Source organism: Plutella xylostella, chromosome 12, assembly GCF_932276165.1.
Source record: "Plutella xylostella chromosome 12, ilPluXylo3.1, whole genome shotgun sequence".
Classification (NCBI taxonomy): Eukaryota; Metazoa; Arthropoda; class Insecta; order Lepidoptera; family Plutellidae; genus Plutella; species Plutella xylostella.
In genome coordinates, this window is record NC_063992.1 from 10,101,539 (window position 1) to 10,117,946 (window position 16,408).

Below are 16,408 nucleotides of genomic sequence, written 5' to 3' on the forward strand. Positions count from 1 at the left end.
CAAGAGCGATCTAGCATGAACTGTCCCAAAAGACCGTGCACACTATCAGTCGCAGCTGACAGGCGCGTCCGTAAGCCGCGTCCGCTAGTGTGTCGTCGCCTTTACGGGAGTATTTCTACGGCAGGCGATACGATACGGTGATAGTAATAACTAGTACTTCACATTACCATGTAAAATAAGTAAATATTAATTAGTAATATTAGTTCGTTAGCTGATTATTAATTTTTTTTGTAACGATAATCTAGATATTGGTTGTCAACCTAACGGGACGGGACCCTCTTAAAGTCGCGTACAGACCGGCCAAACGAACGCCAACGAAAGGGTTTCGATGACCTTCGTTTTTGCAATCTGCCCATCTCTCTGTATTATGTATGATAAATATCCATCGTTGGGCATTCGTTGGGCCGGTCTGTACGTAGCTTTAGTCAAGTCTATATATACATCCCTACTGTCGATGCCTGGAAGAGATTACTTTTTTTAGCAATAAGGCCAGCGATTGTACTATTTATTTTCTATTCTATGTACCCTTGATCGAAGTATTTTTCTGTTTGAGTGCAAATAAAGAGTCTTTTATCTTTATCCCTACCTTTTTCTAGTTTCTATGTGTGCGTGAGCACAGTGAAAAATGTGCCAACGTAGGTACCTTAACTTTCTACTAAGTAGGTACAAAATGAAAACGTAAGGTAGGTAGGTATGTGTAAATATTTTTTAAACAAATTATACCTAATATTATTTTTTCCAAAAAAACTTATTTATTTAACAATGTCTTATGGTGTTGGTAATATAGATGTATACCTATACATATATAGAATAGAATATTGGTGTTGTGATGTTTGGTGGTCACTCTTTATTCCTTATTGCATCTCTCTTTTTTTAAAGTCTGGATTATTTGTTTAAACGAGGCAAGTTTCCTTTGCAGTCGCAAATTTTTTCGTCGGAGGCATTGAATTTTAAGGATGTGTTTTTTTTGTAGCGCAGTTTTTTTTCTCAACTCTTTTCGCAACTTGGCTTCTTGAGGGGAATCAAAAACAGAGTCCAGGTCTGAAAAATCTTCGATATCCGTCAAGGCTTTTGAAGGTTTAGCAGTAGAAGGAAATAATACGTCGGTTGAAGTTCCCGCGGCAGAAGAAAGCGGTTGGTCATCTGCTTCTGAATTATTGTTTTCAATTTTTTTTGATGTGGAAGGCATCTGAAAATATAGATGTATGTAAAAAAATTGTAGTGCACAAAATATATAATAGGTATGTATCGTTTAAAATGTGAAATTATGGTTGAAAAATATTATTTAGGTACCTATGACTTATTTTTTAGTACTTTATCAATATAATTACGCGTAGATGACCTAAATCATCAGCATCATTTTCCACATTCCGGACCTACTTTTTATGGTTTCACTAACTCGATATGTGAAAAAGCAATAATTCTATAAAAACTAACCAGCTGTTTGGTAAATCCATCATTTATTACTCCCTCTCCATCGTCAGGGATTGCGCTACCTTGAGAATTTGGTGAGGATAAGAATATGCTGTGCAATGCCTGAAACGTGAATAATATAAAATAATTCTATAAACAATAAGTAGGTACTCAATACCTTCACTGGCTAGTGGCAAGTCAAAAAATGACTATTATATTATATAAGCTAACCGGCCGTTTGGTATATCCATCTTTTATTTCTCCTGCTTCTTCGTCAGAGCTAGCGCTTCCTTCAGACGTAGCTGGGAATAAGAATAATGCCTGAAATGGGGAATTTAAATATTATAATTAACTATCTACCCACACAAATCTAAATACTTAAATGGAAATCGTATAAGTACATAGTGTTGCAAAAATCATGTAGCCGAATGTGGCCAGGATTCGAACCCACGACCTCTCAAATGCCTATTTATTTATTTTGTTTTTAGGAAAAAAATATAACACAATTTTATAACATAACAATAGAGTAAGCAGGCATTTTAAAAGTTTCCACTGATAGATAGACCAGTGTCTAGGATTAGATAATGCCTGCCAAACTTACTTTGCACGGTACCACTCCCTTTTTCAGTCTTCGGGGTCCTGTTTGATTTTTTATATAAATGTCTTTATTATGAAAATGATCAGAGCAGACCACTGTATTTTTTGTCGGTTTCCAGTAATCCTCTCCTCGGCTTTTTCTAATAATGTCTATCCATTTACTTTTTATAACAGGATCAGTTGGTATCCTAATAACATATAAAAAATTATAGGTACATATAAAATATAATATTACAATTCGGTCATCATAAGAATCATGCATTAATTATGTATTTTTTCAATTCACAAAAACTATGTAGCGCAGTTATGTGAACAATGGCGCTACATGGTCTTTGTGAATTGAAAAAAAAAACAATAAACAGAAACGGGCATTAAATTTCTGGCGTAAATTAAATTTATTTTACCATTCTAGGTATTAAGAGATAAGTTAAAAAAAACACTGTCTTAACGAACAATGTTACCTAACCGTTTTGACCAGATGCTTTTTACCTAAAGTGATATTTTATTTTCAATTGGAGATGCTTCTTTGACTTTAGAACGACTGTTTTACTAAGCTAGGTGACCCGCTAGACTCTAGGCGCTAAGCAAAACGCCTGCCTGTTGAATGTGTATAATCTAGATAATAGCTATCTAATAGACTGAGCAAACATAGTAAGAAAAACAGTTTTAACATTTTTTTCATTCATTACCTGTCCATATAAAATACTTAGTACTTACCTAGCACAAATAGAAAAATTACTTTATGAATTCTTTTTTTGGTTTTTATTTAAGAAGTCAAGAAAAAACTGGCAACACAAAAAAAATTACAACACTGATGCTTTGATTACATACAACCCTAGATGGACTCACCCATACAAGGCGGGCGAGATAACTAGACACCTGGGTTAAATGACATTTGTCTTTAGTACTGAGTGCAAAAAAAGTAATATCGATATTACAATAAATATCCTCTTTGCTATCAGTATTTTTATAACTAAGCTCGGCTACAAAAATAATGAACCTCGCCATACTGCGCAGTTTTAATGAACTAATTTTATAAAGAAAATTATTGCGAGAACGTAAACATAATAATATATACATGTAGCGCCCAGATATTTGAAATTATTCTGGTTATCTAAAAAAAAAAACTTACTTACTTACCTGACTTTTGTTATATTGTAATAAAATTTATAAATATTTGTTTATATAGAGGGTGTTGCAAAAAGGGTATTATACTAAGCCGAAACCAGCCTGTGCAGCATGTTATGTCTAAGCCCGAATCTGAAATTGGAATTTCAAAATTCGCGAAAAAAAAATCATTCTCCATAATAAAAAGTCACTTGACCAACTAAGTTTCTATGGAAAATGAATAAAAAAAAATACTAATTTTAAAGTTCTGATTTCAGTTTTGGGCATACATGCTGCACATGCTGGTTTCGGCTTAGTATACCCTTTTTGCAACACCCTGTATAAGTATTCAAGTTGATACCTACTTGTTAAAGTAGTAACAAAAAGTATGCGATAAACAATATTTATTGTTAGGTAATCGTCTGATGATTCTTATGCTAACGCTACAAAAGGACGAGAGCGGGGCCTCGCGCGGGGAAAGGGGAGAGGGGTAGATTTTTGGGCCAGGTGGCCAGGTGTCTAGAAACTTTGCGCGGGTTGTACACATAGACATTATTATATATTAATATAATTATTTTTATATCTATTCTATTCTATTCTGCACCAGGCTCTCTCGAGTGGAACCTTTGTGCATATCCCCAAGGTCTAAACTGCCTTCCTAAGCTTGGACCATTTCCCACCACGCTGGTCCACTGCGGGTTGGTGGGTTCACATTTCACATATCTAGATGTGCTAGATCTAGATATGCAGGTTTCCTCACGATGTTTTCCTTCACCGTAAGAGCGATGGTATACATTACATTGTACTTAAGTTAAAAGAACTCATTGTTACATGTCAGCGCCGGGATTCGAACCCGCATCTCTGGCGTGAGAAGCGGGCGCTTACCCGACTGAGCTACCACGGCTCCATATTATTTTATTTTTATATCATTTATATGAATATATTAATATAAGTATATTAATGTCTTGTCTATCCCCATTATGATACATCGCCGACATTATTTTTTTATAAACAGGCCAACTTTTTCTTACATGTGTGCGTGACATTAGTATTTTAGCTTCTGCAGCTTCTGACATGTCATTGTGGAGTGAAAAAATGTACCAAGAAGATACATTTTCTTCTAAGTAGGTAGAAAATGGAAAGACTTAAAGTGTGTTTATTTGGTTAGAATAAAATGTATTGGCTCAGATTCACCTGTTATTTTAATAAATTCAATTAGAAGTGCCAGTTTGCACGAGTAGCTAAATAAAACAAACGTATTTAAATTTAGGAGCGGTGGTAGCTCAGTCTGGTAAGCGCTCGCTCTCAAGCCAGACATGCGGGTTCGAATGCCGTTGCTGACATGTACCAAAGGGTTCTTTAGAATTTAAGTACAATGTATACCATTCGCTCTTACGATGAAGGAAAAGATCGTGCGGAAACCTGCACATTCCATGTTGCAAGATATGATTAAAACAAACAGAAAAACAATGAAAAGTACTCAATTATTTTAATTAATGCGGTGTTGCAAAAGTTCTCCATTATTGAGCCGATATAAAATCGATTGAAGATAAGTAAGTAGGTACCTAGTTCAAATTTTAAAAACCCAATCACGAAGATATCTTAACGTTTTTCTCACTTTTTGGTATTTATATTCAAGAAAAAACAGGCAACACTTATAAAAATGACAACAATATTTACTTACTAAAATTATTTATTTTAATCATTTATAATAATTATTATTAAACTTACGCATGGAAGGTGACCTTGTGTGTCGTTTTTAGTCGACCCTTATAGTTTCTGCACACATTTATAGCACATACACGCATTTTAAAGCACAAAATTGAAAATTGTGTCAACTGCGTCAACTGTCAAAATTAAATATGTCTAGCATGGTCTAGCACCGGCGATGACACAATAGACACTGCAAGAGCGGAATTTGGATTTGGGGGCAACAGATTCCCATTATATTTTTGGACGCAATTGCTTCTTCTTAGGGGAATCTAGGGGTAAAATCCCTCACCATATTACGGAAAAGCAATTAGAACTCGGAACTTTGGGGACTTGTAATCATATGATTACATTACAGTAACAAAAGATGTAAAATGAGATCAAAAATTGGGTAACAAACACACGAGCAATAAAAAGGTTTTTAACGTTCTATGCTTACGAAGTATTTTGTCACATCATAAAGGCGCCGACACATTAGCGGACGCGGCTCATGGTTGGCTCATGGACGCAGCTGACAGTCGCACATACACGGTCCGCATAATCTGTGATTTCTGTCATTCACTTTTATTATTCTGAGAACCAACCGATCCAATCCAGTTATTTTTATTTTCACTCACTTATGTTTTGAAACACACAATAAATAAATAAAGTGGGTTTGTTCCCTGAGAAGAAATTAAATTGCTATCATGGTAAGGAATTAATTGCAACAATCCCAATTGCTAATAGCTTCTTCGATCTAATTTAACCTCAAAACTTAACCTATAATAATATGTTACTTTCAGGGAAAGCAAAGGAAAACCCGTAAAATTGTGGAGAAGAGGTTTGCTAAAATGAAAAAAGTGATTAGCCCTAGCGACAGCAGGATAAAGGACAGTCAAAGAGCAGAACCTAAGAAGAAAAAGATAGATCCTCACGAGATGAAGATTCGCGAAGTTCCTCAGTCAAGCACGGCTATGTTCTTCCAATACAACACGCAGCTGGGGCCTCCCTACCACATACTCATTGACACTAACTTCATTAACTTCTCCATCAAAAACAAACTGGACATAATGCAAAATATGATGGACTGCCTTTACGCTAAATGCATTCCATACATTACTGATTGCGTTCTAGGAGAGTTAGAAAAGTTAGGTAGAAAATACAGGGTGGCATTAAGAATAATCAAAGATCCACGGTTTGAAAGAATCACATGTCTGCACAAAGGGACTTATGCTGATGACTGTATAGTTCAAAGAGTAACACAACATAAATGCTATATTGTGGCTACAAATGATAAAGATTTAAAGAGACGGATACGGAAGATTCCGGGAGTGCCAATAATGTATGTGGCTGAACACAAGTACACAATTGAGAGGATGCCGGACGCATATGGCGCACCAAAGGGTGCAGTTTAGCTTAAGTTCTTATTAATAAAATATTCTTTCATACATATTTCCTTTTATTATCTCTCTCAAAGTATCTAAGTTCAGTAGTTATGAGCTAGTAAATTGAAGGATTTTTTACTTCCAGTTAGGGTAATTACTAGTGTTGCCACGAATAGTGAATTGGCCGAATACCGAATATTCGGCGAGGCTGCCGGCCGAAGCGCCGAATATTCGGCCGCCGAATATTCGGCGCTACAACCTGTTTTTTTTGTTCCTGGAACTGCTTTGAAGAAGTCGCTACAGATTATATGAGAAATGCTAATTATTAGGAGGCAGAATGCTGTGGCAAACGAGTTGATTTTTTTCGCCTAGATCGGATGGCCTATCCTTACAAGTGGTGGTCAGCAAACAAAAAAAAATACGCGAACCTTTTGAAATTTGCAAAAACTTATCTTTCTTCACCTGGAAGTAGCGTTTATAGTGAGAGGTTATTTTCTGAGGATGCTTAATATGAAAAGCGCAACCGTGGGCTACCAAAAAATGCTGAAATGCTCGTTTTTATCCAGTACAACTTAGTACTGATTAATTTTAAGTACCAAAATGTTGTGATTTGAAAATAAATACACAATTTTGATTAAAATAACAAGTCATTTTATACATGATTTACTATTCGGTATTCGGCCCGAATAGTACGCACTATTCGGCCGAATACCGAATACTGAAAGAACTGGCCGAATACCGAATAGTTGCCGAATATTCGTGGCATCTCTAGTAATTACATTACAACAAACAATTATTTTCCATTAATGCTTTATTACATAGACTTACACAGGTACATACAGTAGTAATACTAATCAGTTGTTTGGCATGCTCGGGGACCCCACTACATCTATGATCTCCCCAACTGGCTTGGTGTCAGCCTCTGCCACGGTGCTACACAGCGATGCTGGTATCACGAGGGTCTGAAAGAAAAACATAGATAAAGAGACTGCAGTTACTTTTGTACAAATGGTGAAACAGTAATTTCGTATGTGCTGTGTCTAATTAGTGCACTAATTAAAGTAGATAGTTAGATTCTCTAGTCATCGCTCTTATAAGGGTGAGGCCAGAGGAGCGTAATTTTGTGAGTTGTGACTAGAGCATGCAATACCGAAATACCGGTATTGCGTAATACCGGGATCCCGGACAAAATCTCCATTTTTCAATACCGGTATTGAAAGTTAATACCGGTATTGAAGTAATACCGGGATCGGTCATTTTTTAGGATATAAATCAAGCGATTAAGATATAGTTAGCCTTGTGCTCCTATATAAGTACTATGAAAGTGCACTTGTTTTCAACCGTTACATGCGGTTTTTGGCCTTTGAAAAACCTACTTGTTGCCCATGTGTTCTAAAATTTTAACTCTAATACTCAATTCTCGTAAAAAATATTACATAATACAGAATTTGATTGCTTTTTCTTGTTGTATTTTGCCCTATACGACCTTTAAACAAAATATATGCCATTTATAACAAGGAAGTCTAATACCTGTATTAATACCGGGATCCCGGTATTGAGTTCTAATACCGTAACTCAATACCGGTATTGAAATTATTACCGGTATTGCATGCCCTAGTTGTGACTCGCGTACTCCGGCAGAAAAAGGTGCGTGGAAATTTCCCCGCCCCCCTCGAACCCGCGCATCAGAATACGCGACTCACAACTGACAAAATTACGCTCGTCTGGCCTTACCCTAATGTATAAAAAATAGCAATTGTTGAAAAGTGAGCCAAGCAGTAATAGGCTGTGAGCGTTTGTTCGCCGCCTAAGAGCGCCACCTACGCCAGTTTAATGTCCAAGGATCATGGAAGTGATAATAATAATATAGACTTATATATTACTAGCGTAAGACAGCCCAACCGCCCAAGAAAATGGCACCTTCGCGCTGGCCCTAAATTCTCATTAAATCTGAGCGCATGGCCCAAGCATTATCTGCCCTACTGCCTACCTTGCCCGGGTTGACGGCCTCGTACTGATGCCTCAACGCTTGCAGCTCGAACTCGTAGGAGGCGAGCGCGTTCTTGAGGTCGATGCTGAGCGCCAGGTCCGAACGGAGCTCGTTGAAGTGCTTGCAGATGTCCTCCGTGGGCGTCGGCGCTAGCTCTGCAGGAGAACCATCATGATGTAAACAATTTAATTTTATCGGTCTAACTTTCATTATTATGCACACAGTGAAAGAGTCGGGGTAGATAAGGTAACTCACATTCGTGAGGACGTGAGTTCGAATCCAGCCATTAATTATTTAGAAATGAAGAATTTAAGTAAGTACAGTTTTATTTATACAACGCACTCTAACGTGCAGTCCAGCAGGATTATACATTGTGCATCAGTATAAGGTATTTCGGTATAGCGGTGGTAGCTTACTCGAGTAAGCATCCGCTTCTCACATCAGAAATGTGGGTTCAAATGGTAGTATATTTAGATCTTGTGGATACGCACAGGTACAGGGGGTCACTTTGTAGGATGAAAAACTAAGTTTCGGGGCGATGCTGTGCGAGCCACGCACGACCCAGTCTCATTGTATTAAGCGTGCCTATTGCGTGACAATTCTTGTTCGTTCGTTCGCCGATTTAGAGAGTGACCCCCACAGGTTCTTACTAACTACATACATACATACATACATCCATCCTGACGTCCCTCAGCAGGGACAAAGGACCTTGAGTACCAAGAGGTTCTTACTACACCCCCACAAAATAAAATAGAATACATTGCAGCACGACTCACCAATATTAAGCTGCCGTAGCTCCTGCTCGATGGCCTTGGTCTTCCTCTGGCCGACGCCGGGCGGCAGCTTCATGCGCTGCGAGCGCAGCCACACGCCCGCGCCGCGCGACTCCGGGAACCGGATGCCCGACCACTCCACCGTCTGAGGGCATTCGGCCAATTAGACGATAACTTTCATAATAGCTCAATAACGGTTCCTGAAGAGCTATCACGAAGCGCATTTAAAACGTGACAAAAGTTTCGCATCGGGCTCACTCATATCGCGCAAGCTCAATAGCGAGCGCGATGGAGAACTTTGTCACGTGTTAATTGCGCCCCATGCTAGCCCTTCTGGCATATCCGTAGTCCAGACCATTGGTTAGGGCTCACACACATAAACACGGTACGAACGTCTCCTTGACCAAACGTTAGCTTCCCATTCTCAGGTGTTCAATAGGAGAGAGTGGCACGATGCAATGCAACGTCGTATGTTTGTACCGTGTTTATGTGTGTGAGAGCTCTTATTCTATGATCGCGATATGAAATTCTGGGAAACGGATGCCCGACCACTCCACCGTCTGAGAGCATATGACCAAGTAGACGATGATTTTTTCATTATAGCTCGATAGTGATACCTGAAGTTAACACGGGGCACATTTAAGACGTGACAAAAGTTTCGCATCGGGCTCATTCTTATCTGATCTTCCCATTCTCAGGTGACCAAAAGGGGAGAAAAGGAGGAGAGGTCATATATTTGTACCGTGTTAATGTGTACGAAATGAAATTCCGGGAAACGGATGCCGGACCACTCCACCGTCTGAGGGGCAGTTAGTAGGGCGTAAAGGACACACTACATGTTATTGTTATTGTCATGGGTGATATGAACGCGAAAATGGGCTCAAACTGTGTCGATCGGACACATTACATGGGTCCTTTTGGAGCCATCGGAGAAATAAACGAGAACGGAGAACTCTTCGGTGAGCTATGTTCAAATCACGGGCTTGTTATCGGCGGAACGCTGTTCCAACACAAGGAGTGTCACAAAGTCACCTGGATATCTCCAGACGGTGTAACACGCAATCAGATTGATCATATTGCGATCAGCCGCACCTGGAGATCATCTCTGTTGGATGTTCGTAACCGCCGAGGAGCTGACATCGACAGCGACCACCATCTTGTTCTGGGTGAGGTGCGCCTGAGACTGGCTATCCCGTCGCGAAAGTCTGAAAAAACCACCAGACGTTTCGAAGTGGAAAAACTAAGAGACCCTGTATACAGGGAAGAGTTTCGTCTATCCCTTCGGAACCAATTCGAATTACTGGAGGAACTCGAAGACGAACAGATGGAAGAGTCCTGGAGCCGCATCCGCACGGCGTTCACCAAAGCTGGCGAAGAAGTGCTTGGTTACTCAAACCGGAGGAGAGAGGAGTGGATGTCTGCAGAGTTATGGCAAGCCATTAACACCAGAACGCTCATCAAAGCCCAAATGCTGCCCCATCCTGGAGCATGTCCTACAGAGCTGCAGGAACGGTATCGATCACTGCGCTCATCGATCCGAAAGTTGGCACGACGAGACCGCAGAAGAGCTTACGATGAACTGGCCGATCGAGCGAACTCTGCTGCAAATCGGAAAGACATGCGTGAACTCTACGGAATCACCAAACGCATCAGTGGCCAAGGTTCCCGAACACCGAAAAAGCCGCTCAAGGACCGAAATGGCAGACTCCTGTGCACTTCTGGAGAGCAATTGAGCCGGTGGACAGAGCACTTTAAAGCAGTATTGGACCGCACCCAGACAGAGCCATCACCTGGAGGGGACGTCAGCGGAGGGAATAAACTACGACTGCTACGACTCCGCCTAGTTTTACCGAAATAGTCGTAGCAGTTAAGCAGCTGAAGAGCGGTAAAGCTCCAGGCATAGACAATATCCATGTGGACATGCTGAAAGCTGACGCCCCGACAACTGCTTCGCTACTCTACCCCCTTCTGTCTCGAGTTGGACTGGTGCCTGCCGAATGGAAGCAAGGCCTTTTAGTGAAAGTCCCTAAGAAAGGTGATTTATCCCAGTGCGACAACTGGCGTGGCATCACCCTGCTTCCTTCTGCCGCTAAAGTGTTAGCAAAAATATTGCTCAACCGCATACTGGACAAAGTATCACCCACGCTCAGAGAAGAGCAAGCCGGATTCCGCCCCGGCCGCTCCTGCGCTGACCACACCAACACCCTGCGCATCCTGATAGAACAGTGTGTCGAATGGCAATCCGAACTATATCTCGCGTTCGTAGATTTTGAGAAAGCCTTCGACACCGTGAAGTGGAGCGCGCTGTGGTCCAGCCTGTACCGTAGAGGGATACCGAGCGCCATAGTCCGAATTGTCCAGTCCCTGTACGAGGGAAGCACGTGTAGGGTGATACATGAAAAAGAGCTGGGCTTACCAATAAATATCACCGCCGGTGTAAAACAGGGTTGCCTCTTGTCCCCGCTACTATTTATTATTGTGCTGGATGACGTCATGCGCGAGGTGACAACAAATGTCCAAGGCATCAGTTGGGGTACAAGTGTCCTGGAGGACCTCGACTACGCGGATGACATTGTACTGATATCACCTACATTAGCCCAACTGGAAGCAAAGTTGGAGAAACTGCGAGACACTGCTGACCAGATGGGCCTGCGAATTAACCGTCGAAAAACAGTGGACATGCGCGTAAAGTCGACTGACACCGACCCACTTGTACTGGAAAATGAAAGCCTACAGACAGTATCCCGTTTTGTGTATCTCGGCAGTACAGTCACCAACCAAGGTGGGACGGACGAAGACGTTGCAGCAAGAATAAATAAGGCGAAAGCTGCCTTCGCACAACTAAGACCAGTGTGGGACTCCAACGTGCTCAAGCGTCGCGTGAAAATCTCCCTTTTCAACTCCGTCGTCAAATCGGTTCTGCTGTTCGGTTGTGAAACGTGGAGAGTGACTAAGGGATTGATGAACAAACTACAAGTGTTCGTCAACAAATCCCTGAGGTCGATCCTCCGCATCTTCTGGCCGAACACAATCCGGAACGTTGACCTGTGGAACGTGTGTAAGCAGACCCCCATCGAACAAGAAATCGCATTGCGAAAATGGAGATGGATTGGCCACACAATCAGAAAAGGATCCGAGAGCAAAGCGAGCATTGCCTTCGAATGGAAACCGCCTGGCGGCCACCGCAGACGCGGTCGCCCCGTGCACACATGGCGGCGCACAGTGGACGGCGAGCTGCGAGCGCAAGGCCTGAGCTGGACGGAAGCCAGAGCGGTTGCTGAGGACAGAACGGCGTGGCGCACGCTTGTAAAGGCCCTCTGTACCACCGGGGTACCATAGGACAGCAACAAAGGACGAGTTTCAGGAGGTGATACAGCAGGGCTGACTTATAAGGTTGTTGCAAAAAGGGTAACCCGAAAGGGGGTGACTTTTGTTACCACTTATGACAATTCGCTAAGCCACTTTCGGTTTACTACTTAAGTATACCACTTTTTCAACACCCTGTTTATACACAGCAGCCAAACACTCTAGATGATTATTCATTGATGATGAATACAAGTGAAAATCAAAACTTACAACATTCTCGACAACCCTAGCCGGGCGCTGTTGCGTAGGGAGCTTCTTCTTATGGAACTTCTTGTCGTGTCGTCTCGCCAGGTTGGCGGCGGCGGTGGGAGTGCTGGGAGCTCCTTCTCCGTTGTTGAGCTGGCTTGTGGGGGCGCTGTCAGCGCGGGATATCAGCTTCTGCAGGTCTTGCGTCTTGCGCTCGCGCTCGCGTTTGCGCGCCTCAATCTTTTTCAGCTCGGTGAGGAGCATTTGCTCTTCTTCTATCTGCGTTTGGAAAGTTGGTTTGAATTTGGAGTTATGCGTGGGAATGGGTGGGTGGTGATTGTGGTTAATAATTTGGATAAACACTAACTAAAAAGAAACATTATGTTTTGACTGTACTTTGCCACAGTTCGGGTTGGGGCAGATATAAGTTTAAATACATAATTATTGCTCTAGTGCCTAGGTTCAAAGGGTGGCAATAGTTTTATTTATTTATTATTCCGGCACAGGAATAAATAAATATGTGGGGATATCTCATACACGGCCATCCGACCCCAAGCTAGGCAGAACCTGTGTTATGGGTGTCGGATAGCTGATATATCTACACAAATACATAGATAGATACATACTAAATATAAATATCAACACCCAAGACCCGAGTACAAATATCTGTCTTTAAACAAATATCTGCCCCAGCCGGGAATCGAACCCGGGACCTTCGGCATAGCAGTCAAGGTCACTAACCACTACGCCATTCGGTCGGAATGCCAACGTGTCTGAACACAACATCTGCGAAAAGTAAATGCAGTAATTCATGTTAGCCATAAAAAGACAATATTTAACATTATCCACATCATCATCACCTGCTCCTGCGTCCTCTCGAAGAGTCTCTGCAGCTGCTCCTTCCGTTTCCGCTCGTGCTCAGCGTCATACTGGTAGATACGCTTCTCCCCGCCAGGTGTCGTGATCGTGTTCGACCACGGGTTCGTTTTTAACTGGAACATAGATGGTAATAAAATGTTTTTAACCACCAACAAGGAAGGGTGTTATAAGTTTAACGTGTCTCGTCATTGCACGTGTCGTGCCATATTATGTGTGTGTGTATCTATCTATGGTAGCGTCATATCGGGGGTTTTATAACATTGGTAAGGTTAGGTTATAAATTGGTAATAGTAGTGATGTAAGGTGTTCTTCAGAGAAGTCAATTTCATACGGAAGGAATGCAAGATGAGGCTCAGTTAAGACCAGCAGAAAGTTGTTGGGCTACATAAGAGTGAGTAAGCAATTCTAGCAATGGTATGTTAGCTGAGATAAATGGGGCCATGTGAGTCCAAATATAAACCAGCTGTACATAAATTCATTAGATCTTATTTAAAAATGGTGAAGACTAATTTCAAAATTACTTTTCCAACTTACCTTACTCAAAATTGCACTAATGTTATAGTATCGCTCCTTTAAGTCCTCAACACTGCGGTCTCGGAAGGCAGCCCGGTCCCAGCGGTCGTGGATCACTATGAAGCGAAGGTCGAACCGCTGGCACAAGTCCATCAGATGGTCCGTCTCAGCTTGGCTCCAGTCCTCACACTTGAGGTACTGATTGTACTCCGACTCCGAGTATGTTGGTATGGATACTTGCTGAAAGTGACAGTTAAAATTATAGATCTTGGCCACTGGCTCAGTTTTGAGAGACTTTTAAAATAAAATAATAGAAAAATTATACTATGAACAAACTAAAAACTGTAAGACAACTTTTTTGTATAACTTGTTTACTAAAAACTGAACAGACTTACTGTTTTAGTTTGTTCATAATATAATTTCATGTTTCTTTGGAAAAATGGCAGCCCTTAAATGGTCAAGTACTTATTGTAGGTACATAAATTGTGGTAAATTCTGTATGAAATCAACAAGAAACTAGGGATACATAGTATGTTTAATTTTTCTCACTTTATTGAACTGTGCAAATGGGTATTCTTTAGCTTCATCGGCTGCTCTCTTCCAATGATAAAATACTGCATGGTCCTTTCTTGCGGGATTAGTGAATGGAGCCCAGACCCATTTCCGAACTTTTCGCATACCAAGCTTAGCCTTCTTTTCTTTGTATGCTTTCCCTGTAATGTTTTAGTTAATTTATCAGGAATTGAAATACTTGTTTAATTACTTATAAATATGCAGATATAAGCACATTTAACAAAAATAAAATACTTATATACTAAAATAATACTATATTCTTAGTAAAAATATTCTGGTCCTGAGTAGTTAGAATATCTTGGGCGGCAACTAAGTTATAATAGAACCCCGCCAGGTTCAACCAAACTGCAATGTAGTTTTCTTATTAGATACACTAAGTGGCAATAGAATGATTGTGTTTGATGATGAAATAATCCAATATCTGTTTTGCGAAGACAACTATAGCATTAAAAAACAGGTAAAAGACCATTATCTTTCCTCTTTGTGTACATTATGTATGTATTTATTATTAAAAATTAATGTTTACTACAACATTTGTACACCTTTTTCATTTATTCTTTAAGTCTTTTCACCACCCAAAGGTTGAGATCGCTTTTAGCGATAAAGCCACCTATTGCATTATATCTACTGTATAAATTGGTATTTGTGTTCTGTTTAGTCAATAAAGTAGTATTCTATTCTAAATAAGATCTACTTAAGTGAATTCTATTCTATTCTTTGTGGGGGTGTAAGTCCTGGCTCTCTCGAGTGGTTCTTTTGTGCATATATCCCCTAGGTCTAAACTGCCTTCCTAAGCTTGGACCATTTCCCACCATGCTGGTCCACTGTGGGTTCACATATTATCTAGATATGCAGATTACCTCACAATGTTTTCCTTCACCATAAAAGAGTGATGGTATATAAAATGTATTTTTTCTTACTTGTCATAGATTTTGAACAATCTTGGAGTGTCTTTTTATTTGAATTAATTTAGAAACTAAGTTATAAAATAAAACATAATGACAAATGAAATACTTACAAGCAAAAATGATTGATTTCGTAATTAAACCATTTATTTTGGCTGTAGTTTATTTGTTTAATAGTATTTTAATTAAAAAGACACACAAAGATTGTTTACCTTTTTCGCCAAATAAGAATGAATACAGTATACATTGTACTTAAATTCAAAGCACTTGTTGGTACATGTCAGCGCCGGGATTCAAACCCGCATCGAGAAGCGGGTACTTACTCCACTGAGCTATCACCGATCTAAGACCCAATGTGTCTGTGGCTATTACTATTATACTTATGTTCTGGACGTATATTTAATGATTTACCTGTGTCGGTTGGCAAAAGAGGAGGCAATTCCTTGTTGTCATTGTAAAGTAATGCGAAGACTTCTCGGTGCATTCCCTCTGGCCGCTTCACTGCTTTAGCAGTGGCATATTTCTTCTTCACTTTATCACCGTGAATTATACTGTCCCTAGTTATTTCTTGTGTTGGCTGTTCGATGTCCAAAATATCACGTATATCAGCCATTTTACTGCTGTATTTTTCGCTTTATTTAGATGGTAATTTTATTATAAAATAAAAATACACAACGGAGGCGAGCAACAAACAAAACCTTTTGGGCACACAGATTAACTAGAGCAGAGAGCACCATAATGTCATTTTGACAGTTGAAATATAATCGTCACAGATTAAATTAACGTGCTAAACTCAGAATAATAACGGCACCGCGGTAGAATAGAACATCTTTGGTATAGAATCGTGTGATTTTTCGTGTATGTCTAACTACGGGAGTATGAGTACGACAATCAATGAGCGAAATCGGATCAAGCTCTATTTATATTCGTGCAGCCTAGGTACCGTAAACGCACGTATTGTAAACGCCGTTTAGACCTAAATAATATACTTACAGTAGCTGAGTTTCCACGACAGCAGACAGCAGCCAATCT

At 40.4% G+C, this 16,408-nt stretch overlaps 3 protein-coding genes across 3 annotated transcripts; 1 reads left to right on the forward strand and 2 right to left on the reverse strand.

Moving 5' to 3' along the window:
- Positions 1–729: 729 nt before the first annotated feature.
- On the reverse strand, positions 730–4,958 carry LOC105394470 (THAP domain-containing protein 5-like). Its single transcript, XM_048624670.1, has 5 exons — positions 4,849–4,958; positions 2,015–2,198; positions 1,645–1,734; positions 1,438–1,536; positions 730–1,189 (listed from the first exon to the last, which is right to left on the reverse strand). The coding sequence occupies exons 1-5, from the start codon at positions 4,923–4,925 to the stop codon at positions 848–850; spliced, it is 792 nt and encodes a 263-aa protein (XP_048480627.1). The 5' UTR covers positions 4,926–4,958; the 3' UTR covers positions 730–847.
- A 419-nt stretch (positions 4,959–5,377) lies between these two features.
- On the forward strand, positions 5,378–6,254 carry LOC105394471 (rRNA-processing protein FCF1 homolog). The gene is made up of 2 exons (XM_011566377.3): positions 5,378–5,516; positions 5,610–6,254. The coding sequence occupies exons 1-2, from the start codon at positions 5,514–5,516 to the stop codon at positions 6,219–6,221; spliced, it is 615 nt and encodes a 204-aa protein (XP_011564679.1). The 5' UTR covers positions 5,378–5,513; the 3' UTR covers positions 6,222–6,254.
- A 732-nt stretch (positions 6,255–6,986) lies between these two features.
- LOC105395103 (DNA methyltransferase 1-associated protein 1) lies at positions 6,987–16,090 on the reverse strand. The gene is made up of 8 exons (XM_048624677.1): positions 15,788–16,090; positions 14,448–14,611; positions 13,920–14,138; positions 13,367–13,498; positions 12,531–12,785; positions 8,958–9,099; positions 8,182–8,336; positions 6,987–7,153 (listed from the first exon to the last, which is right to left on the reverse strand). The coding sequence occupies exons 1-8, from the start codon at positions 15,987–15,989 to the stop codon at positions 7,046–7,048; spliced, it is 1,377 nt and encodes a 458-aa protein (XP_048480634.1). The 5' UTR covers positions 15,990–16,090; the 3' UTR covers positions 6,987–7,045.
- Positions 16,091–16,408: the final 318 nt, after the last annotated feature.